General features: G+C 37.8%; 1 protein-coding gene across 7 annotated transcripts in view; it reads left to right on the top strand.

The window, feature by feature from the left end:
• TENM3 (teneurin transmembrane protein 3) overlaps positions 1–25270 on the top strand; it is a gene marked incomplete at both ends in the record, with an annotated part of 327594 nt that overhangs the window by 259873 nt on the left and 42451 nt on the right. For 5 of the 7 annotated variants that reach the window (XM_080639194.1, XM_080639193.1, XM_080639192.1 and 2 more), the window contains 6 exons: positions 7127–7273; positions 13827–14043; positions 15079–15198; positions 15587–15848; positions 22504–22771; positions 23355–23498. In XM_080639194.1, the coding sequence (XP_080495320.1) occupies positions 7127–7273; positions 13827–14043; positions 15079–15198; positions 15587–15848; positions 22504–22771; positions 23355–23498 (1158 nt within the window). Of the gene's footprint in view, positions 1–4565; positions 4593–7126; positions 7274–13826; positions 14044–15078; positions 15199–15586; positions 15849–22503; positions 22772–23354; positions 23499–25270 lie in introns of all 7 variants that reach the window. The other 2 variants (XM_080639190.1, XM_080639188.1) reach the window with 1 other exon arrangement.

Below are 25270 nucleotides of genomic sequence, written 5' to 3'. Positions count from 1 at the left end.
AGCCAGGTCAGGAGAAGTAAATCACCATGGACTGACTCTTGAATAGATTAGACGAGTCAGATCAGAGCTGTCAACTCTGAGTTTTGTACCAGATTACCTAAAACAAGCACAAAACCCTGTTTACACAAGCTCCATTTCCCCCACGACTTGCCAGGAAACTCAAGAGTTTCTTTTCTGTTGGCAGGTGTCTGTGAAACCACTGATAAAGTGTGCCCCTCATCCCCTGCTGCTTCTTGGCTGTGAAGGGAGTAAGAAGTAGCGTTCATGACACTCTGTTAGCACAAACGGCAGAAGCATAGGTGATTCAACTAAGCTTCCCTGTTGCTCACCAAGAAAAAAAATGTAATGCCACAGAATGGAATCTCTTTTATTTCTCCCTTCCTTTTTTCCAGTTTATGTGCATAGAACTCAAGAACTTTCAAATGCCAAATAAACATGTTAAAAGAACTGAAGTAAAGTTGCAAAATCAAGAACATAAAGTTAGAAAGCAGCAAGAGAACTCTTTTGGGTGTCATTATCATTATATCTTACAACAGAAGATATAAGATGTATTAATTATAGCATATACATATCATTGTAATAAAAAAATATAGGGATATCTTTAACTACTCTTTCCTTTGCACCTGGTAGACCTGACTTAAGAATGTTTGTTGCATGGCTGTGAAGGCTTTTGCATTTATGCCAGAGACTCGTATGATCTCCTGTTCAAGAATGATTTTGAAGAACTGGATTCCACCTTTGTTTCTAACATCTATTTTCTGTTAGTTGTTCACAAAGGCAAAATTTAAAGGAGTGTTCTCTGACTGTTCTTCATTTTCTGGGGACTTGACGTGCTTGTGTGTGAATTGCCAAAATGCTGGCTTGTGTATGAAATGCCATATAATTCTAAGTATTCTGGAAAACCACATCATGCTTTCAGCCAAGTAGATGGATTCTCACTTTGATCTTTCTGTGCCTTAGTTACTCACTCGTAAAATGAGATAAGAATATGTTTTTTGTTCAAAGCAGTAGTGTGAAGATACTAAATAATTTTGATTTATGCAAGGTGATGTGGAAGTGGAAACATGGCTGATAGAACATGTGTTGCTCAGATCTTCCTATAAAAGATCTGTGTCTGAGAGCATAAAGTTTGTATTAGCGGCAGAGATGTATACGCAGTTGTTGGCCAGTGATTGGGGATTGCTGTACTGCATTGTGGAAGGTGAGGAGACTAAGCAAAGCAGAGCTTGCTTGGAGAGGAGCAGAACAGCGTTCTTCTTTGTTCCTTCATGCTGAGATTATTTCTTCATCATCTTTTTTTTTTTTTTTCCTTCACCTTTGTCTCTCTTCTGTCTTTCTAACCTTTCCTTTCTGTTTTCTTTTAGAGGGAGAGGCTGTAGCTCCTCTAGAGGAAGAGAGGCAGCTAATAATATTACTGGAGAGGAGGCAAGGGTTCAGTTCACACTTTCAAGGTGTAGGAAGCAAAAAACCATAAAAGTAGTTTTTAATTTAGGCAGACCTCGATCAACATGGCTTTGGTCACATTCTTTTGTAGTTTTGCTTCATGTCTAGTGGTGCTATTAGGTCAAATTCTGCTCTTGCAGCAAAGTAACTCATGACTTTTGGAGGCTGTTTAGCTGATGCTAAAGTGGGACTACATACACTACAAAAAGTATGTGGCATGTTGTAGTCTAGTGTACAGGTTAAAAAGATTATGGTGGGTGAAGATGTCTGGTGGAGGATAATAATGTAAATAATAAAAATATAAATCTGCTATACAGTATTTAGAAGCATGTCACCCTTATAATCCTTTATGACAGAATAATCAGAATAAAACAGTGTTATATGTACCAATTAAGGAACATCGTATCAATGGGTATGTGACTCATGCTGACTTAAACAGGAGCTGATTGGGATAAATGGATTTAATATGTACTTTTATTCTGTGGCTATTCTGTCATACCTGGAGCATATGAATAATCTAAGGAGGACACTGACTTACATCTCTGAAAGGAAACTAATGGGAGACATTAAATTAAAAGAAAAAAGTCAGGGTTCTGACTAGTTATGAACTACGCTGTGTTAAATGTGAATTCGCCTGAAGTTATCAGTTCTTTGTAAAATACACTTGTCTGCCACATAGTTATATAAGTATCCACACACATTGATTTATATTTTATGTTGTATTAATTTTGAATGCCACTTACATCTTCTTGGATTTTGACTATCCTAGAAGATGCACAAATTTTATATCTTCATTTTTGTTATTCTGCATTTTGGAGCTATACAAAATCCCTCTACTCATGGACATAATAGCAAGATTTTAAATGTCACAGCCATCACCTGCAAGAAAACCCTTGTAGGTATATTGTCTGGTCTCTTCATTAGATTTTTGAAGGAGTTAATATAGCACACATGTGCCAGATGTGTAAATATCTTGCCAGGGAGCACCATGATGAGATGCTCCATCCTACTGAAGTGCTCCAAATCCCACCCAGAATTCTCTATACAGAGGTAAAAAGGCTTGTGTTATGTGCTTCCGCACAAAGCTGGGTTCATTCCTGTTTGCAGTGCCGTGGATAAGGAAGACAGCATGGCTAGTTAAACTTCACTGCTTTAACTTCAAAGTTAAACTATTTTTGGTCACTCATTTTCTGGGTTTTGATTCTTCTAGGATGCTGCATGTTAACCAGAATAGTTTCTAACATTGTCCTTACTGTCAACTGACCATAAGTAAAAAGATACTGGAAGGTAGAGCTTGTTTTCTGAAAATTATAATTTTATGGTCTGGAAGTGACTTTTTATAAGACTACTGGGTACAAGAAATCTTCAAAAGCATTTTCTTAATCCTTGTTTTTTAAATGCAGATTGGATTTCTGAAAGGAAATAGCATGTGGGGACCTGGGATTGCAGGGATTATTTTCAGTTGCCTTACCTAATTACTTCCATTTTATGAAATAAAGCGTGTTTTTTCCTCCACACATACTACACAATGTTCTAAGAGCAGCTGTGTAGGAGCAAGGGAAGTTATATTGGATGAGTAAGAGGAAGAATTTGATCCACCCTGAAATGCAGCTGTATCACTTTTCTTTTTGTTTGTGGTTAATGTGAAGAGCTTTTTAGTTTGTTGCTGCTGTTCTAAATGTTCTATAATTGATGTTTTCATCTTTTTTCTCTGTTTCCCTTTAACCTTACCTCTGTAGAAAAAATATTTAAAAAGGGGAAAAAAAAATCCAAACCAACAACTGTGGACACCTGACACTTTCTTTGAGTTTCTGCCTCTTAGTCATAGCAGTGACTGTGGCTTTTGTGACTATGTATCTCATCACCTCCCCCCTTGAACTTGGGAAGAGCTTTTTCCCATTCATCCAAACTGGAGGAGAGGCCATGGTTGGAAATGCCTTTTTTATCCACCCAAGACACAAAGTTAAGGAATAATAGCAAGTGACAGAATACTTCCCAGACAGGGGCCATCATCCAGCAGGGATGTAGAAAAGTTCAGATTTTGAAAATAAGAGAGCCTGTGAGGGCTCTGTTGAAAGACCTTGTCCACAGCAAAACGTGAATGGAATCCAACGTTGTTGACTCAGCTCAGTGTGTCCCCACTGCAATGGTCTGTAATACCCCTGCCACCTTATGTGCATGTGGCTGCATTTCGTAGCCTGCAGTGGACCTGTACTACATAGTTTTGCTATAATAACCGCTTCAATACAACTGCAGCTGTTTCCTGAATGTAAAAACGTGTAACCAATCACTGCTGTGTTTTGTGTATTAAAAGTAGGGCCTGCTGCTTTAAATCTGTCTTGTGCTCTGTCTGTCATTCGTGTATCTGCCTGCCTGCTCAAATGTTTTTTGTGAAATTTTAAGTGTCATAACTTGAAAAAAAAAAAATCTTGCTATTCTTTTACACTATGATATTTATTTTTATATGTCTAAAGCCTATGTTTAATTTTAACCCATTTTTCCAAATGAAATGGATCACCACGCTACTATACTAACCCCACTGTGCCCTCTTCCATCCCATATATATATTCTAACTTATTTGCATACTTGGTGTGTGTGCTCGGAAGAGTAACTGTGGCTGAATTGAAGCAGAAGAAATCTTCCTTCTAATCCAGTCAGAATTAAGATAGTGTGCTGGTTATGCTGTCATAGTCATACGTGACCTGAAATAAAAGATCTTCCAGTATGGTCAGTGTGTTAAAGTTCATAAGCAAAGTAATTACTCTTACGTTGGGTTGAAAATTGGATTTTTTTAACTAGCTTTGATTATATTTTTGTTATATGTAAAAATCAAAGCATGTTAAGGGAAGCCAGAAGAAAAACATAGTCTCAGAAAGGCAGCATCTCTGTTTTTTTTTCTGCAGGCCTCCTTTCTGAAGTAGTTTCATTGAATCATGATGATGTTTGCTGAAAAGAGAATTTCTTGCATTTTTAAAAGCTTTGAAATACATTCTCATTTTGTAATGTAAGACCTCTCTCTCAGGTGCACCTGCTTGATTTGCATGTGAATTCTGAACAATTCTTGTTTTATGTGACACTTCTGAAATGTCTGTCTGTTTTTTTTTTTCTTTTTAATTCTCAAGCTCACTATTTGGATAAGATAGTGAAAGGTACTGTATATTTGCTCTTTGATGACATGCCTATACCTACATGTACTTTTTTTATATGAATATATAGTTACAAACATACTAGTCTGAGCAAAAGAATCTTCGTTTACATACATTCCATGAATTATAGATTGAACTCATAAGACCTTCAGCTCATCTCAAATTAAAATGAAATCTTGCTTATGTTATATAATAATAATTTATCAGTGAGTATACATTTATATACAAACTGTATATGTGTACTTGATTTTGTTTGAACCAAAAACTGAAGATAGTATTCATTTGCTGTTTGGTGCTTTATCTTTGTTAGTTTTGTCATTGGACCTCTACCTACAAAGCTGTAAACATTTAGGAAACAAAGCAAAGCAATATTTTTGTCACAGAACAAGTGTCATTAGTTCTAAAGAACAGATTAATTATAGATATGTGTGTATTTATATATAGACAGATCAATAGAATACACCAGGCTTTTAAGCTTTTCTTTATCTGAATGTAGAAAATCTATAGGAAATTATGACTTGTATTTTGTAGGAAGTTAGAAAAAAGCTTGTTTACTCTATGCAACATTTTCAATTAGAAAGTTCAAGGATGCAAAAGCCTAACATGAAACAGCAAAGATTCTTGTATCTTCAGTTATGGTGAAAAAATCGATTTAGGAGAATGTTTGAAATATTCCTACCCCTCTTTCCCTTAGTATCTTTATTCCTTATTTGTGGTTTTGGTTTTTTTTATTAGAATATGACAATATTCACGGCAATATCCAGGCTTTCACACAATAAGTCTTGAGTGTACCCAGCTGACTCCTAAAACACTCTGTCAGTATGCAATTAAATATGTGAGTCTTCCATAAATTTAACAGATAAAAGAGTAAGAAAAAAACAGCACTCAGTTCATCAACAAATACTATCAGCAACCAGAGTCTGAAAGAGTAGCAAGACTGATCTCAGCCTGACATAATGGCACAATATCCGTAACTGTAGAATCATCATCCTTCCTCATAAAAGGTTTTCCTGATCTCTGCCTTCTAAGTAATTTGACAAGAGTTAAGCACCCTTTATAACTTCTTTTCTGCAGATGTTTGTAATTTGGAGCTACATGGTTGAAAGAAGTCAGTAAATTCAACAGTTTTTAAAATTAAAAAATAGACTATTACCTCTGAAAGACTGTTCTAAGCTCAACTGAGCTTAACTAAAATGGGTCAGTAGATTAGCTCACAAAGACAGTAGTTCTACAAAGTGAAATGGTTAGCCAGTTACTTAGGCTTTTTGGATAAATGTTTACAGAAAATTGTTGTGTCCAAAATTATCTGATTTGTAGCCACCTTCTTGTAAGATACTTAATGCCATATCTGTACTTGCTTCTGTCAGTGTCTTATCATAGTCATAGAGAAGGAACACCAAAATCTACATATTTATAGTGTTGTCATCCTCATACAGATCATGTTGGCTGCATGCCAGATTTCATCACTAAGAAGTGACAGATACTGTTTTTTTAATGCAATGTTAGACTGAAAACAGTTATCGATTTTGGATATATTAAATTATGTTAATTGTTTCCCAAATTTTGCCTCCTTGGCCATAAAAGCAGACAAGATAGGATATAAAGGTAACAGCACAAAAGCCTTAGGGAGATTGTCACAAAAAATCACTTTCTGCTATCTGTCTTGAAGCACGTCACTACCGTGTTTTTGTTCAGTCTATCAATGTTTTATTGTGGTCCTTATGGTATTTCATTTTGTCCGTCCTAAGTAATCAAATACGCACAGCTCTTACATTTAGTTGGAAATCCTGTTGGTCCTGTCCCATCCGTATGCAGCCTGAATCCTAGTGTTTGTTAGAATAGATGCTAAGCTGCTTCACTATTTCCTGGGCTTTGCTTATTCTGTGGAAAGGAATGTATTTTTGGCATAAAGTATAGTCATTAAAACTGGCCTATACTTTGTGCAATTATTTAGCGCACTGTAATTTCACATGAATATACGGCAACTCTGAGACCAGATAAAGTTAATGTTTTCTTTTATTATGTGACTAAAATCATACCCATTTTCCTACTTAAGAATTTGGAGGTATTTGTTCATAGTAACAGGGGGCTTAAACATTTGTGCCACTAAGTAACCAATACTGCATAGAGCAAATAATGATCTATTCTATGAGCACAGAAAAATGTCTCGTTTTACAGAGCTGTGTTTGCACTATGCACTCATCTCTTGTTACTTTGCCAAAGAAAAAAAAAATTTAAAAAATTAAAAACCAAACTTAATTTTGTCTGGCCTGCAGGTATTTAGAGGATTGGTGCATTTATTTCCTGCCTGTACAGGTAAGTGGTGTCTCAAGTGTCAGGCCAATCAAAGATGCCACTTTGTTAAGAATTACGTTCCCCAGGTAATGTTGCTGTTCCACTCCATGTGCAATTACAGTATTTGTGCTGTTCTTAAGGCCTGTTCCCAGTAAGTGTCCCTTGTTTGTATTTTTATTTCTTTTTATAGAATTGCAGTCTTTAAATCACTTGTGATTTTTCTTCTTTGTCTGTTTCAACAGAAGGCTGCCCTGGCTTGTGCAACAGCAATGGGAGGTGCACGCTGGACCAAAACGGCTGGCACTGTGTCTGCCAGCCAGGATGGAGGGGAGCGGGCTGTGACGTGGCCATGGAAACACTCTGCACTGACAGTAAGGACAATGAAGGAGGTAAGAGATAACAACTGGATCTCTAACACTGAGGAAAACTTGTTGAGGAATGGAGATTTTACAGTCAGGTGATTAAATACTGCCATGAGAACCATACATGCATTTTACTAGCTCCTCTGTCTGTAAGAATATGCTGCAGTATTCAGTGCTTTTATGTGGCGTATCAGCAAAGCCTTTCAAGCTGCTTATGACAGGTGAGATACGTACTTAGAAAATGATGGCTGTCACCTTAGTTTCCCTGCAGTGTTCTTTTATACTGGAATAAATCATAGTCTCAATTCAGTGAACTGTAGTGGAAGGGAAGAAAAGAAAGGAGTTCAAATTTTCAGTGACCTCACAAGGAAATTATCCAAAGAGAAAAGACCTAACAGGGAGTTTATGTTTTGACCTATGATACTATTGCTGGAAACAATTGGTTGCCCAGTCTACAGAGATCTTATTCCTCCATAGCCTGTGAACACTCAGATAGCTGAAAGGATGCTCCCAGAAGTTTTGGGGTTTGGTTTGGTTTTATTTGGCTTGCTTTTCTGCAGTCTGTCATTCAAGTGACAGGTAACAATCTGCAGCAAGATCCAGGCAGGAGTGTTGACTCAAGGAATCAGTCTGCTATCACTGTTGCAGGGTGGGAAAGGTAGAGGGGCTTACTTTGGCATGACTCCAAAATCACACAGAAAAACCCAGACAAAAACAAGATTAAATGTGAATGCAATCAAATATTAGATCAGCATAATGCTTTTATTGTCTGTCTTTCTTCCCCTTCTCACATCAACTCTTTTTGTTTAACACCTTCAGATTCAGAGCAGAGATAAGAAATTCCAGTAGGGCTTCTGGATGATGATAAAGTCATCTGTGACTTTGTTTTTCAGCTTTGGGATGCATATGCCTTTGTCATTGCTGATTGGCTTTACGTTCTCACATCCCAACTGCAGTTGGGATCTCAGACATCTGAAACTATGAATAACAGCAGCATTTACTTCTCGAGGAAAATAAATAATACAGTTAAAATACTGCTGCTGTTTATTGCTTTGCACATTGTTTGATTGTTGCATACTGTATATTTTGAGTCAGCTTTGCACTTTCAGGGGCCTAAAGAATCTGATGCAATCTGATATATGCAATCTGAGCTAGTGTGAAGCTGAATTTCTGCATATAGGAAGGGAGCAAGTGGAACGATTAGCCACAGCATTTCCATGCAGGGATGTGCTGTTTGGGGAGTTCGGTTCAGGTGGGCCAGGAGATTGTAAACATAAGGAAGAAAGAGAAACCTGCGAGCATGAAAAGAGACAAAGGAAAGAGGAGAAGAAACTAAGTTAACGCATGAAGAATGTGGAGGAAAAAATAGATTGTGTAGGGGGAAAATGTTGAAAGCCCAGTGATAGACTAAAACAGATTCAGTAAACATTAAAGAGAGTAGAAGGATGTGACATATCAGAGGAAGAGTCAAGAGCAGGTAACAGAACAGTGGGAGGAAGGAGGAGCAAGGTGAACAGGAGTGAACAAAGCGAGAACAAGGGAAAAGAAGATGCTCCTTCAAACTGAAAACAATAAAGGGGAAGAGGAACAAGGAATTGGAGCAGAAGGATCAAACAGGATGACTTAAAGTTCAAGCAGAAAGAACAATACTGAAAAAAAAAAGTTTAATACTGGTATTTTGTTACTTATTTCTCTCAAATTTTTTCACTATTTCCTTTACAGACAGCAAGGACTTATGCATGAGGAAGGGATTTGCCAAGTGGTTGCTTTACCATGATTGACCTATGTAATGCCATTTGTCACTGGCATTTCTCTTTCAGTAGACCTTAGTTTTATTCATATGCTTCAGTACAGAGCATATTCATGTCAGTCTTTGACTAGTGGCTAAGGAAAAGGGTTAAATTATACCAATTAAATTAAATTAAAAACTGGAAGCATACCAAACAAAACCAGGAAAAGAAAGCCTTTTTTTGCCAGAAACCCACCTGGAAAGAGAAGCAGTGTTTCTTCCCTTTCCAAGAGTACCTGCAATCAGCCCACTAATCTCCCGAGCAAGCCATTCAAATTCCAGACAGCTGCAGGGAATGGCACAAGGATGCCTCTGCTGTATTTGTGTATTGTGGGAGATTAGGTTATCTGAGCACTTAATGCTGCCTTTATACCATGACTGCAGGTAGTGTGATTTACTTCGAACCAGGGTTAGTGGTTATGTAATTTAACTTATTTCGGTTGTTAGCTAATTGGTATGCTGTGGTTAATGTTTATGTTTCATCCTACACTGGATAAAATGTATTTCATATAGTAATATTACTACTTATTAGCAATGTCTGCTGTTCCTTTGATTCTTAGCTCTTTCTGGGACTGACCAAATTCTGTGAACGTGAGCATCCCAAGGACCTCAATGGGAATATTCTCCATAGGAAATGCTAATGACATCAAGGCATACTTGATCATTTTCCCTTCTAGATACCATTGACACATGATGGGATGATTATTACTCATCTGCCTTTTAATGCAGATTTCTGGGAGTCTTGCGGATCATTTCCTTTCTCCTTAAGGATGACTTGCATAGTGGCAAATGCCTAGCAAAAGAATGTAATAGGACAACTGTGAACTTATATTTTCTTTGGTATACTATCAGGCTGCTAATTAAAGTAGGAAATTACTGCCACAGAACGTTCTGAATGTCAGAAGGGTTACTAAGTACAAAGATAATCCAAGCTCAGGAAATTCCAGGAGCTTTGTACTTCAATTAGGACTGATACAGTGGCATGGTTGTGATCTCTGGTTTGTGCTCCAACACTTCCCATTATTCTTCACCTTTCTGTTTGCATCTGTGGTTTGTGGAGAATGCTGGGTTGACATATCCATAGTACTTATCCACGGTGACTCCACAATTTCTTTCTAGTGTGACAGCTTATTTAAAGCCCAACACTTTATATTTTAGGCTTCTTCACTCCAGCAGGAATGTTGAATTTGAGTACAGTGTAGGTATGCTTATAGAGATACCGCAATAGTAACATTGAACAAGGACCTCATGCTTTGCTTAGGAATAAAACGTGCTTTTTCTGCTTTTGTGGCTTTTCCAACCAGCTGCTCCTAGAGGCAGTCATTTTTGGTGTCTATAATTGAGTCTGTTCATTGTAGCCTGTTGTAAAATTGAGCTATGTGAAGATAACTGAGATTTCTTAATACAGTTTTCTGGCCTTTCTAGCCTCTGCCTTAGTGTGCCACAACCACCAAAAACATCCTGGTGAGATGACCAGGAACCTAACTCCAAAACTGTATTCTCATTATGCAGGCAGTGAATGGAGATTTTCTGTCACCTAAATATATTACCACTTATGTTGCAACAGTGTGATTTATGTAAGTCCTTGGTCACGATCTCCCCTTGACACTGGGTAAAACTTGTGCCCAGGACTTATTTTGTCCCCCTAGTTTTCTTCCTTCGGCAGTTTTATATATACCCTTTAAATTCCATTCAAAAGCAAACATGCTCACTGGTACATCTTATCTCTGCCTTGACTCCTCTCATTTAATGTTTTGGTGGTTTTATTAGTTTCTCCAAGCAACCTGATCAACAAGCCATGCTCCATTGCAATTCTGTGCATTTTGCAACAACAGGAAAAATAACATTAGTCAAGATTTTTACAGCTAGAATTTAGCTTTTGAGGAAGAAAACAATAATGTAGTCATTACATCTTCTGCATGTAGAATAACAACTTCCATAAAATAATATAAACAGCCTTCTGCGACTCATAATGATTGTCCAGTTGGCTGTAGGAGTTTCTATTTTCTTTATAATTTCACTATCACATTTGAGTGATAAAACTGATATGCTAGTGTTGGGCTAAGCGTCATACTTTTCAGGCTGAACAAATTCATCAATAATTTTGCAGAGCCATTTTGGAAAGGAAATTTTACTCTGCTTCACACAGTGCAATAGAGTACTCAACTTAGTGGTACTAGATAGCTCTAGCCACATAAGTACAGAGAAAGAATGAAAAATGTTTTCTCAAGTTATAAGGAGCCAGATTCATAACCATCCGTCACTCGCCTGGGCAAGTTACTGATAAACTCCACAGAAAAATAACAAACAGCATATCCCTGTATCTTGGCTGGTGAAAATGAGATTCTTTCTCTGATTGATGTTAGCAGAGAGGCTTGTAAAAATGCATTTCCAGCTGATTAGTTCAGAAGGTGTCAATCTCATGCAGTTTTATGACCTGCAGACTATACTCCAGATGTACATTTGCTTTTTATAAACTAACAAAGATGAATGAAGAAATTTGAGCATTTCTTTGGCAACTGCACCAGATATTTCCTGGGAATATAAAACCCCCAAACCATGCTTTTAACCATCTGTACCCCCAGCCTTGTCACTGATCCTGGCTTCTAGAGCCTGACCAGCAAGGGAGATCAGTATTTCAGCTATGAAAGGGTTTCATATTGTACAAGAATGAGATTACAAAATCACAAGAGTCAGGCTATTTGAGGTTGGAAAGACCTCTGGAATCATCTGCTCCCACCCCCTGCTTAGAGTAGGGTCAACTAGAGTATGTGGCTTAGGGCTGTGTCGAGTTGGGTTTTGAGTATCTCTAAGGACAGACACTCCAAAATTTCCCTGGACAACCTGTTATGGTGTCAGACCACTTTCACAGTAAAAAAATGTTTTCCTGATGTTTAGACAGAATTTCCTGTATTTCAGTTAGTGCCCATTGTCTCTTCTCCTTTTGCTAGGTACCCAAAGGCAGTCGTTTTTTGCACCTTCCCATTAGGTATCTGTACACATGGATAAGATTCCCCTCCCCAAGCCTTCTTTTCTCCAGGCTGAACACTCTCTGCTTTCTCAGCCTTTCCTCATACGAGGGGTGTGTCAAGCCCTCAAATACTTCATGGCCCTTCACTGAGCTTTCTCCAGTATGTCTGTGACTCTCTGTCTCTGGAAGGCCCAGCCTGCACACAGCACACACCAGGTGGGGCCTCCCCAGTGCTGAGGCTGCTCTTAATGCAGCCCAAGATGTCACTGGCACCTTCTTTGCTGCAAGGGCATGTTGCTTGCCTCATGTTCAATTTGGTGTCCACCAGGACTCCAGAGGTCTTCTGCACAAAGCTACCTTGCAGCCAGTTGTCCCCCAGCATGTACTGGTGCATGGGGTTATTTCTCCTCAGGTGGACTTCGCACTTCTGTTTGTTGAACTCCATGAGGTTCATGTCAGCCCATTTCTCCAGTGTGTCGAGGTCTGTCTGAATGGCAGCACAGCCCTCTGGCATATCCTCATTCCAGGAAAAAATCAATGTTCTTTTCTTTCTCTTTGAAAAAATTTAAACTTTTATCTACTTAATGGTGACTTTTTCATCCCTTTTATTCTCCCTGAACTGACTTTGATGTCAGCTGAGTTAAATAAGAATTTTCAATGCACAAAATAATAGAAATCCCAGTTCTTTACTATTTTGCCAATCCTGTAACTGATCCACATAGCATAGCAATACTTAGAGGAGTACCTTTAGAAGATCTCTGTTTACTTACACTCTTCCAACATATAATTGAACAAAAGTGCATGATATTTTTCCCTTCGGAAAGAAGTTTTACTCTAAAGCTAGGTTCTTTTGTGAGAGAAGCAATTCTGGGCTTCCTTTTCAGTGTAGTGCATTAAACAAGCTCTCCCTCTAATCTAAATGGAATAATAAAGTGTTTGAGCTATTTCAGTCTTGCTGTTCTTTTGGGGAAACAATTATCAGCTATGTGATACCATATTACAATCATCTAGAAATTTTCTGTAGCTGACATTTCCAGGCTCATTTTCCTTATGACTTTACTTACAACAAATTAGTAGTTACCAATTTGATCTTGATTTTAATCTTTCACCAAATTAGATTTCCATTGATGTGACAGATCTGGTGCTCCTTATACGTGATTATTTCAGTACATAAGCATAAAAGCACCCATGTGTTTAAATCTTGTTTATAGTGGCCAGCATTTCTCATCAGTTTATTCAGAATAAAATCTAAATGTTAAATACAGATTTTGCTCTCTCATACATTTTCATGCAAAATAGTTGTGGAGATTGCCTTTGCCACTAGCAACAAAATCTTTCTGCCAAGGTATAAAGGAATCCACCCTGATAAATGTTGTGAAATATTTAAAGCTACTTGCAGCATATATATGATAAAAAACTTCAGGATCACAGCCGAGTGGGAGTTACTTGTTTCTTTTCTCGAGCAAGCCAAGTAACCTCAGATAAAAGCTACTTAGACCCACCTCAATTTTTAATATTTATAAGTTAACAGTGTATGCAGAGCCTGAGCACCTCCATTTTCTGGTTTGTTCAACATGTTTTCAGAAAAGCGTCAAATACGTGATGCTGAGTATATTTCAGCTTGCATGGATTTCCACTGAGTTTAAGAACTCAGTGGAAACAAACTCTCTTTCCTTGATTGAAAGTGAATTCATTAAAATCTTAATTATTAGTATTCTTTCATACTAATTAGGTTTTTTAATCTCTCTGCTGGCTGGCTCATTGACATGCAAAGGGGCAGGAGGAAGAGTTTGTTCATTTCTGTGACTTTCTGCCAACAGATGGGCTGGTTGACTGTATGGATCCTGACTGCTGTTTGCAGAGTTCTTGCCAAAACCAACCTTATTGTCGTGGACTACCTGATCCCCAAGATATTATCAGCCAAAGCCAACAGTCTCCATCTCAGCAAGCTGCCAAAGCGTTTTATGACCGGATCAGTTTTCTCATTGGGGCAGACAGCACTCATGTCATACCTGGGGAAAGTCCTTTTAATAAAAGGTGAGTATGAATTATCATTTACTCATGAATACGAAAGAAATTGAAGAGTGTGAGATTCCCGTTTGGAAAAGATCCACTCCAATTGCAAAATTCATGGGATGGACTTTCAGCAAAGGCCTTTTCTCATAATATATTTCTTGCTTATTTTACCTCATTTCCTACAAAATTCAAATTGCTGAAGCTAGTAGGTTACAGAAGGTATTTGCCGTGCTTAGTATCTGTATTCTATCAGGGCACTTCATTAATGATTAAATAAATCTTTATTTAACCAGTTGATTTGGGCTAGCACAGTTGGAAATACATCAAAGCAATGAAAACACTTCAGAAGGAAAAGCAAAGCTGCACTTTTTAAACTGAGCTCACTAAATAATATAAATTATGAATTAATGTAATAGAACTGTTAAGTGCATGACAGTATAATTGCATAAACTATTTGACTGGTGCTCTACGAAGCAGTAATGACCTGAAAATAAACCAGTAACAGGAAGCAGGTGTCTGGGATCTCACTGAGTGAAGGAAGATGATTTACACTAGAACTACAGCGTTTGCAGTAATTTAGCAGCATTAATGTGTTTGGGCACAGCAGTTGATTAAAAGTTGTTGCACCAGTGTTCCTTATTGCCCTTTTAAATTTTGTACTTCATAGTCCCTGCAGTTTTACAGATTGCTTTGATACTAATTGAAAGTACATTGTTCTTTAAGAGTTTGACAGAGGTATGACTTACAGTGGGAACATCTAGAGCCTGTAAGTTCTTTAAATTCTTCAGTGAATTTCTGGTCTTAGGAATCCAGTACAGACAAAATGAACCAAACTAAAATCAACAGTATTGAGACTCAGTTATTATCTGTAGATTTTGAGGCATTTGTTTATACAGCGCAAATTATGTGAACTCGTAAAAGGGTTAGAGTCTCAGGAATGTTCTTTTAATGGTAATAGATACCATGGGAGGCGGGGGTTCACTTTGCTAGCTCTTACTCATTCAAAAGAAAACGATAAAAGCTAATTTGTAATTTGATCCTGCATCTTTTTCACAGTCTTGCATCCGTCATAAGGGGCCAAGTATTAACTGCTGATGGAACACCGCTTATTGGAGTCAATGTCTCATTTCTACACTACCCAGACTATGGATATACAATAACTCGCCAAGATGGAATGTAAGTTCCTTTTGAAGCCCTTAAAGACAGTGAAAGCGTTACTGAAGAGCTGCTTGTAGAAATAAGATTATAATAAAATAATGGAAACAAGTCATGAACAAAGTGATTGGCTAAATTTGTACTTTTTACATTCTTCAAATATAAAACATGCTGATTGTATACTATACAAGTAGAATTGGTTGCTTAATTTAAATGCAGCATCCCAAACTCTCCATTCTTTTAATGCAGTGTTATGTAATATAATTTAATTGATTTCTCCATTGTTCCCAGTAGAGCCATTCTGCCTTCAGAGCAGAGCAGTGGAATGAAGAATCAATCTGTAAAATCGTGCCTGTGGATGGCTTTGGGAATTTGCTGACTAGCTAGCCCTGTTGGGTTTTTTCCCTAGGTTTGACTTGGTAGCGAATGGTGGCGCCTCTCTGACACTGGTGTTTGAGCGATCACCGTTCCTGACACAGTATCACACAGTATGGATTCCCTGGAATGTCTTTTATGTCATGGATACCCTGGTTATGAAGAAGGAAGAGAATGACATTCCTAGTTGTGATCTGAGTGGATTTGTAAGGCCAAACCCTGTTATCGTGTCATCACCTTTATCCACCTTCTTTAGAATTTCTCCTGAAGATAGTCCTGTCATCCCAGAGACACAGGTAAAGTGTGCTTCAAATAAATAGCATCTTGTCACAGGCTAGTATTAAGCAACCATAACAAAAAGAGTGAAAACTACTGTTTAAAATAAACAATGCTAAGTGCTAAGAATTTACAACGTGATTGTTTTCAATTTATTTATTCTGTGGGATGATTTAAAAAAAAAATGAGGTAAGAAAGCTTGGTGTACACCAGCATCTGGTTTTATATTTGTTTGCATGTTTTCATCATTTAATTTAAAGAATGCCTTCAGCAACCAGGCACTGGCCCATCAAAATGAACACACTTTAGTACAGCTGCCTTTTTTTAACTATCCTCTTCTCAGAAGTGCACCTCAGAAAGTGAAAATGAAGGGTATTTTTTCCACTATGTCTGAAAGACCCAGTTCCATTTATCTGTTTAGTCCTAATAAATAGCATGACATTCAGATTTTTATAAACCAAGGGAACTTTCTGTAACACTGAGGGCAGGCTTATAAACCAATGAGCATGTGTGCTAATCGACTTCTTCAGAGCTTGTAATATCAAAAGTAAGACTTAACATCAAAATGTTGCTTTTAATGGAAAAAGCCGTGGCTGGAATGTTTTTACTCCAACATAGGTGTATTAAATTCCTCCATCTCAAATAACTAATTGCAAATGCTGTCTTCCTCAGCTCCTAAAGCAGAGTTGCATTTCAACAAGTAATGTTTATCTCATTGATTTCTGATTTAAAAAAATTATAAGCTACTGATTTTCTTAGTGAAGCAGCACTCTTTCTGCCTCCCTCTTTCATTCTGCCTTTCCCTATCCATTCGTTCTCTCTCTTTTCTCTTTTTTTTTCTCTCCCCTGCCTTCACAGTGCCATAATTACATAGGGCACTCTTTTTCCTATTCACCAAGAAATGTGCTTGCCTCTTCAAGGGAAACATAGAACGTGTGTTCAAATGTTTTCATGCAGAGCTCTTAAAGCTCTCAAAATCATTAAGCAATTCATGGTAGGAACAGGTTTAAAGTAAAGATGTAAAAAAATAACAACTAAACGCTCAGACAAATCTAGACTGTGCTAGAAAATTGTTGCTTTTATCCTTGCTGTCATTTCTGTGCCTTTGATAGTTGCAAGTCAATTAAAAGAAAGTACTTGCAAAAAAACAGTCCATTGAAAAACAGCTCTGATTTACTTGTTTCTGCAACAGATGATAGATTCAGTTCCTGAAGTGATGGAAAATGGCTGAGATGGTGTATAAATCAAGAAAAAAATAGTAATAGAAGAATGTCAGAAAATAAATATTTTCTAAAAAACACTTGTAAGGTCTACGTAAACAAGTTATTTCATGAGCAGCAGGACTAATGAAGTCTGGATTTCTACTAATTCCCACCCATTGCTATAATTCCAGCTATCTGCCACATCTAGTCCTTCCCCTGTGGACTGCATTCAGTCTTTTTTTAATCATGGGAGAACCAACTTGCCTACTTCTTCCCTTCCTGAACCCTTTTTTTAACAAACCCTTAAGAAACTGAATTGTCTGTAAGGCTTTCTACTGTTATTTATAATGTGGTTGAAATGGCTACCAGGTTCAGAAGTGGTGAGATAGGAGGTCTGACAGGCAGGACCGCTGGGTCAACTTGATTTCCGTAGAAAACCAGCTGGAAGGAAAGATGGTGTTCTCACTGGATTCTAGGCAGTTGGTGTTGATGCGTCATTTATGATGAGGTAAAAATAGGACTGTCGTTATGTATGCAAAAATCTGGTTCCAGTACTGTGTAAAAAAGAAAAACATCAAGGAGTATTTCCTTCTATATTTTTTGTTCATCACACAAACAATCCCCTGCTTCAGTAAGTGGGAGCTGCACAGCCGTGCCTTTAGGGTACCCTTTTAGGGTTATATTCCTCTCAGAAACGCATAATGCACGACAGTCTGTCTCCCAAAAAGATCACTACCTTGATAAAAGATAGAGCTAGACTCCATTCAAGCAGCTCCGGAGGAACCTGCTATAGATGTTTTCATAAAGAAGGGAAAATGCTGGTTTAAAATGTGGGAGACTGCATGAAGGCACAGAGAAAGAAACCGTTCCCCATGTTCCTTCAGTCAGTATTACCCTGTTTGTGTGGTGTGACAGCACTCACTGTCACGTACTACAGGAGAAAATGATGTGCTGCTGTAACCATCATCCTTTGAAGTGCCTCATCATCCGCTGAAGATAATGTTTCCAAAAGAGTGTACTTAGTGGCTTATGAATCCCAAATTGATCAGAGTGGGAATTAAGTCTGTACCAAAGAAGCAGCACAAAAGATGAAAAAAGAAAGCAAGCAAGGGGAAAGAACAAATGCAGTGGATAAAGGGTGACCACAGACCCAGCCGATCATTCCTCAAGAGGGATGATAATAAATAGCATGTAAACTAAATTTGGACTACTTAGGCATTACTTTATCTACTTTTAATTGCAGGTTAGCATGCTCTGCCTAGACCTAACTAGCTGAGATTAACCAGTGTGGAACAAGACAGTAAACTGCATGCAGAGGAGGGAGATAAGGTTAAGCTGGAGCTGCTTATATGTGTTAGGTAATATTGTTGCTGTCTTTTTCCTAATATAATAAATGTCTGTTTGCCACATATTGCAGTGTGGTCTGGCAGAAACCCACATGAGTCACAATGAGCAATTCTGAAATTGAGTTTTTGAGGCTTTCATTCTCCTGAACTTCTGTTATCCACTGTTATGTGCACTTGCAAGATGCCTTCTGCAGGTCCTGAGCAGCTTGTTTCCATCACCTCAAGTGTGTGGGAGAATGAAAACTGAGAAGTTTTCCTTCCTATTATATGTTTGAGGTTCCCCTCCCCTGACTCTCTCACTACTGGCAATACTATACAGCTGGAGGCAAAATTCATTTAATCAGAAGAATTCAGAATAAAACATGGGCCTCAGTGACTTAATAAAATGATTGTTTGTAACTTCAGGGTGGCCAACTTTTCAGCAAATAAATTACCTCTATTGTCATTTAAGCATGAAGTGTAATAGGATGTCTAGATATTCCAGTATTACATGCATGCTGCATCGTAGTTTCACTTAGCTAAAATCTCCAGAACTTCAGGTTTGCACTGAGAAAAAAATGGAGATTACTTTTAGAGACAAATTTATGCTTCCTTTGATTTCCAGCACACTTTCTTTTGTCTTGCTTTCTCTTTGAAGCATTATATACACTTCTTGATTTATTCTCTTACGAACACATTTTTAGCTTCCTATATGTGCATGTCTTCTTCCTCTTCTCTGTGGTATCTCAGCAATGTTTTTAGTGTAGGGGGAAAAAAAGTGGTTTTCCCTTTTAATTTCTCCTTGCTTTACATTGTTAACTCAAGGTTATTTCTTTATAAGTTCATTTAAGAATCTCAATTCTAGGGGAACTCTTTTTTTAAAAAGAAAAGATTTTTCCATCTTGAAATGAGCAGTTTCATCTTCTACTTGAAGAACTATAATTTTAGTACTCCTTGGTCTCAACCTTTGTGTAATAGCAGTAGTTGCCAACCTATAGCTGTATCTAAAAATGCCATCTTTACCTCTTTCAAACCAAGATGATGTTATATTTTAATGCAACAGCTCAGCTGTTACTTCTCTGCAAAGACCTTTTTTCTGACATTAGGACTGAAGTTTGCACTCATTTGTGAAATTTGTTCTCAAATCCTCTATTGAAGTTGCTCATTTTGCCAAGAAAAATCACAGCAGTACAGCAGGCATTTTTCTCCCTAATTGAATTAAATTACTTAATCAGGGTTCTCAATACCATCAGAGCTTGTCACTTGAATCATATTATATTTTGGAGCAGGAAACCATTCCAGAGCTTGAACAGCCTTAGTCCTGCTGGCCAGGAGAGATGAAGAGCCCTGCACAATTTACGTGACTCAGACACTAGCTGAACTGTCAGGACAACAAACTCTGTCTTTCTGAAAACTGAGGTGACCCTTATCTCAGTCCCATAGGTTAAATATTTCATGGCTGTCCTTCCAAGAAGCTTGATCATCCATAAATAAAATGTCAACCATTAGAATTTGGTGGCTGGGCTGTAACTCTTTGGGTACCCTGATACCCCTGGGGTATCAGCCTTTCTGAAGGTAGTTGGATACTCTTATCTGGGAAAGCTAAAGTACAGACAGCTTGGATGTCTGGGCGATTCCTGGTGTGACTTTTATTTCCAGAGACTTTCCTGATTGCTTTACAATTGATGTGTTGTCATGGCTCCCATAGGATGCTCGCTGCTGTGCCTCATGATTTAACTTTTCAGATGAACATTAAGCTGTTTAATTCTCTTTGTAATGCTTGATTCTGAGAGAGAGATTGAATTGCCCAACCTTACCCCTACATTTCTAAAGTTCTCAAGAAAATAAGTTACTGTGGGGGATATTTTATGGAAAAAAAAGAAGTTATAAGACAGATCTCGAGCAGATATTTGAGGCTTCTGCAGAAGCTAATAATAGGGGTTTGGGTTTTGTTTTAAACCTCGCTGAGAACTGCATGAGTGTCCTAGTTTCTAATTTGATAGTAATCCAAATACACAGTGGAATTTCTTGGAAATTGAAACTTCAAGGTGTCCTCTTTATTGCCTGTTATCTCAGCCAAGAGTACTGGAAGACCACCTAAGTGTTTAACACTGCTCTTCCACAGTTGCAGTTGTAAAAGAAGCAATGGCCATAACAGGAGACCAGTGAAGTCTATTAAATTGTGTCCAATTACAAGAGTATTATTTCTTTTTCTCCTCTTGCTTACAGAGACCTCCATCTGTTAGACTAGTTTTATTGTGCAGTATATGAGAGTCCTGCTGATGTCTTGAGGAGGAATTTGTCTTTTGTTCCTGGGTGGTTTATATTTTTCCTTCAAAGTCTTAGAAATGGAATATGTTCACAATCACTCCCTCTCTAGAGAAGAGGAGGCTGTTTGTGTAGAGAAGATTTGCTTGTTCTCTGGCTTAGATGCCATGCGTATATCAGGCTGAGAGAAAGCAGACTAGATTTGCAAACAGAAACGATGCCACTCTCACCTCCTTGCAAGTGATGGTACTGCTTGTCATTTCTTCTCAGTGATGGTTTTTGGTGGGGAAAAAAACATTCAAAGATTAAGAATTAAGGATTTATAAGTATGAATTTCATTCTTCTAGTATCTTCCAATTCCTCCTTTGCTTCCTACAGTTCTGTTATAGTCTTACTGGAGAAGTTTTATGTCTACATATATCAGATGTAAATAACGATTCATGCCAGATAATGAGTCAGCATACTATTTCTGATTTTTTGTTACTATTATTGCGAAGGAGATAGATACAATTAGTACCATATAAATTGTTCTTCATAAACCAGCAAAATTGCTATTGTAGAGGATGTTGAAGCACCTGTTGCCCTCCTCAAGAGCATAAACCACATTATTTGACCCTATTCAACACAGGCAGTAATTGTTTAAAAGCGGTACCCAAGGATTTCTCTAGCATAGAGAGCTTAGTGCTTGTTTATAGCCAGCTTTTGATCCCACTGACATCTCAAGCCTAGTATTTGTGACAGTGCTCTCCTGAAGTCTGCTTTCCACTAATATTAATTAGCATCTGGTCTTCAGGGTTTAGGACTAGGATACAGGAAAGTAAAATAAAGCTTTACAAATTTACTTCCCAAAGAGTGTTCCTTTGACACCACCAAGGCTCTGGGCTTGTGCTTCAGCATCCTTTGCCCTCTTTTCCCATCAGAGAAACATTACTTTTATAAATGTGTCTGGATAAGGGTTTTTTACCTGTTTTTTTTTTTTCTTTTTCACTAAGACGGGATACTTGTTAGCTGTTTACCTGAAGTGCTGGCTGTCAGTGTTTATATCTTAACTGAGGTATAGGGCAGTATAGGCTGTCTTCATCCACAATACACAGAAACCTTTCATGTCCATCCATCACCCACAAAAGCTCCTCAGCTCGGAGGAAGAGATAAGGTAGAGGAGGGGAGGAACCTTTTAAAAATCAAATTGAATCATTGCACCTCTTTGAAATGAGAAAGTGGTGAGCTGATGTCTGAGTAGTGAATATTGATCAGGAAATATGGAAAAGCTTTCCCTGAGGCATCCTACTTATCTGTCTTCAAAATAAATGGAAGAATGCTCTATTCCAAAGTATTTACAATCCACAGGTAATGCAAATAATAAACCACTTTAAAGCCCTTCCTGCTCCTAAAGGAGCAATTAAGACATCCCAACCCAAATCTGAAGCTTTGCAGTGCTTAGAGGCTCTGCGGCCTTTAGTGCATATCTGTAGTTGGGACATGAGTGGGAGCATAAGAAGGGGCTATTTTAATTTAGATGAAAGATTACCTTTTTTTTGCCTCTTCTGGAAAAAGCAATTGGGTATGTTTTCCCTCTCCTGGATGCTTCCTTCCCCCCATAAAAATAAAGGAGAGACCTTTGAAATCCTTCAGCAGAAAGCATCAACTTAGCAACTTCAGTATAACAAATAATGTAGAATTTAGGAAAAAAAAAAAAAAAGAAAGATGAAAAGTTGTTATGTATGTATTTTTTACATTATTAAATAAAGCCTGGATTTAGATGATACTTCCTAATGGATTGTCATGGGGCGTTATGTCAGGCCTCCTTTCCTGATAGCTGCATTGTTCTGTTTAATTGCAAAATCATTCAAATACTGTATTTTTCTCTTGCCAATGCATAGGTGCTTCATGAAGAAACGGCAATACCAGGAACCGATTTGAAGTTATCATACTTAAGCTCCAGGGCTGCGGGATATAAATCTGTTCTGAAGATTACCATGACCCAATCTGTTATACCATTTAATTTAATGAAGGTTCATCTTATGGTGGCAGTGGTGGGAAGACTTTTCCAAAAGTGGTTCCCTGCATCCCCAAATCTGGCTTACACTTTCATATGGGATAAAACTGATGCATACAACCAGAGAGTCTATGGATTATCTGAAGCTGTTGGTATGTGTGTTACAGAGGGTTTTTGCATTTTTACTGTTGTCCTGAAAATAGGGAAGTACATGTCAAATTACTTGTGTCCATTAAGTAGAAAATGTTTAGCAACATAAGATTGGAAATAACAATAGATATTAAAATATATTAAAAATACTAAAGTTTGAATTATAAGAAATAATTTCCTTTTAAAAAAGGAAAAAGAAACCACAGTCATTTTTCACTTCTAGTTCTCCCCCATGAAGTACTCTTCAGCCTCATAATACAGTATGGTATTTAGTCTGCATGCACACTTCTTGTACTTTAGAGCACAGTAACATTGTGGCGTACTTCACAAATGACTTTCACAAAATTACTTTGCTCTGTACCCATCCTAATCCACTTATAATAGCTGAAATTATTTTAATAACCCAAGATTGATTTTTAAAGGATTTTGGAATCTGTTTAGTATTTTTTTACATCTAAGGAAGCCATAGGGATTTTCAGGTAGCCTGGGAGAGCAGAAGAACGTATGTAGTTTAAGGAGATTACATTCTTTAAGCTCTTCTGAATGAGATCCTATACTTAATGAGGAAATTTACTGTTATTTCAGTGTCTGTAGGATATGAATATGAGTCTTGCTTGGATCTAACTCTCTGGGAAAAGCGAACTGCCATTTTGCAGGGCTATGAACTGGATGCCTCCAACATGGGTGGCTGGACATTGGACAAGCATCATGTTTTGGATGTTCAGAATGGTAAGGAGTTTTCTTCTTGCTAGCTTTAGTACTTAAATGCCTTGTACCTTTGGTGTCTCATTCTAACTTTTCAAATGTTTGCTTTGTTTTTTAAAACAGAAAATTATGGAATGTTTTGCATATGGTAAATACTTTGAGCTTTACAGTGAATGTTCTGCTTCTTCATCCTGTAAATACATACACATTAATAAAACCATCAAACAGTGTCAGCCTGTGTTAGATACACTCACAAAAAAAAGCTCAAACCAAAAATGTTAGAACTGTTTTTAACAATTCAGTGGTGCTAAGGAGACGCTATTTCTAAAGCAATTGCACATCAGCAGTGTTACTGCCATTAACTGTTTGTATGTTAACTGTATCTTGAACAATGTTTTCACTTCCAGTTTTCACAATGAGTGAAAATTAACCAGCAAGTAAGAGACATTCCTGCCAAAATGAGAGCTCTTCACTTGAATACTAAATCCCTCATTTATACAGGAGGTGTTCCTCTTCATGTCATGATATTCCCAGCCCCAGCACAGCTGCTCTTGGGAACAGTTAGCACATGGGTACCATCTCTTCTGGAGGATGAGCACTCATTTGCACTCTCCTGCTGTTTAAATCCTTCCCTGAGGTGAATCCTCCCCGGGGTACCCCAGTCGGCTCAGCACACAGCCAATGACTGTCTTGATTCTGTCATGAGTCATCAAAGGCGCTTGTGCCCCTTGTTTCAGGTTGGAGTCCAGTTGCTACTGAGTGAGTCTTCCTTAATTCAGTGAAAATAAGGAAGGAACGATGCACATTTACAAGAACTGTGCCTTAGCACCAAGGTAAATTTGCCCAGTGTGCTACTCCGCAACTGGCTTGAGGGTGCCGTGCTAAGGACACCCCAGCTCAGCACTGAACGGGAGGAAATTTGGAAAAATTTGGCTGGAAGCATGTAAGAAAGGTAAAATAAACAGTCACATGGCTCAAGGTGAGAGCTGGTCACAATAGATTTTCACACAAAGGAGAAACCCAGAAGTAATTCAGTGGGAAGAACATCACTTCTCCAGTACCTTGTGTTTCTTGGAGAACTAGTACATGAGCTTATTTTGTGTGCTATGCTAATCACCATGCATTGCTTCTGACTGATAGAAAAACAAGGTAACCAAATCAAGGGAAAAGATGGCATTGTGTCTAATCTACAATGTCAGGAAAACCCTGTGCAAATTATTGTAACATAATCCATCTAAAAATGTAAAGAGCTACAATTATAAATATATATATAAGATTGATTCTGTTCACAAGGTAAATTGATGGTGGCTTTAAATTATGTTCAAGAGCCCATTTGACAAGCAATGACTTTTCAAAGTGACGTGTGTCTAATCGAATAAACAAAGTGGAGAGTTGTAATGACAAGGTGGATGAGCTGGAGAAATTTATTCAGAAGAGAGTGCAGAGAGTGTTTGTGCGGACATCCTGAACTACTGCAGTAAATAGTCTAATGTACATCTTTTAGTCTGCGATAATAGAGGAGAAATGTGAAGGACCAATTTTTCAAGGTAATGACAGAATAAATCAAGTGCAGTAGTGTACTGTGCTGACTTGTAGAATTCCTCTGATGAAAATTATAGAACTCGGCTGTTTCAGGCAAAATTATGGTGCCATGATTGTCATAAATGATGTCATCATAGGAGAGGGGATTTTGTATACCGTTAATGCATTCTGGCTTTAACTATTTATGAAAAATACGTTCTCCCTCTTTTGATTTAGATTACTTATTTAGATTACTTGTCATTAGGTTTCTATAA

The sequence above is a fragment of the Psittacula echo genome, assembly GCF_963264785.1.
Source record: "Psittacula echo genome assembly, chromosome: 1".
In the NCBI taxonomy this organism is placed as follows: Eukaryota; Metazoa; Chordata; class Aves; order Psittaciformes; family Psittacidae; genus Psittacula; species Psittacula echo.
Note: the sequence above shows the minus strand (reverse complement) of the source record. Positions and strands in the feature narration are given on the sequence as shown.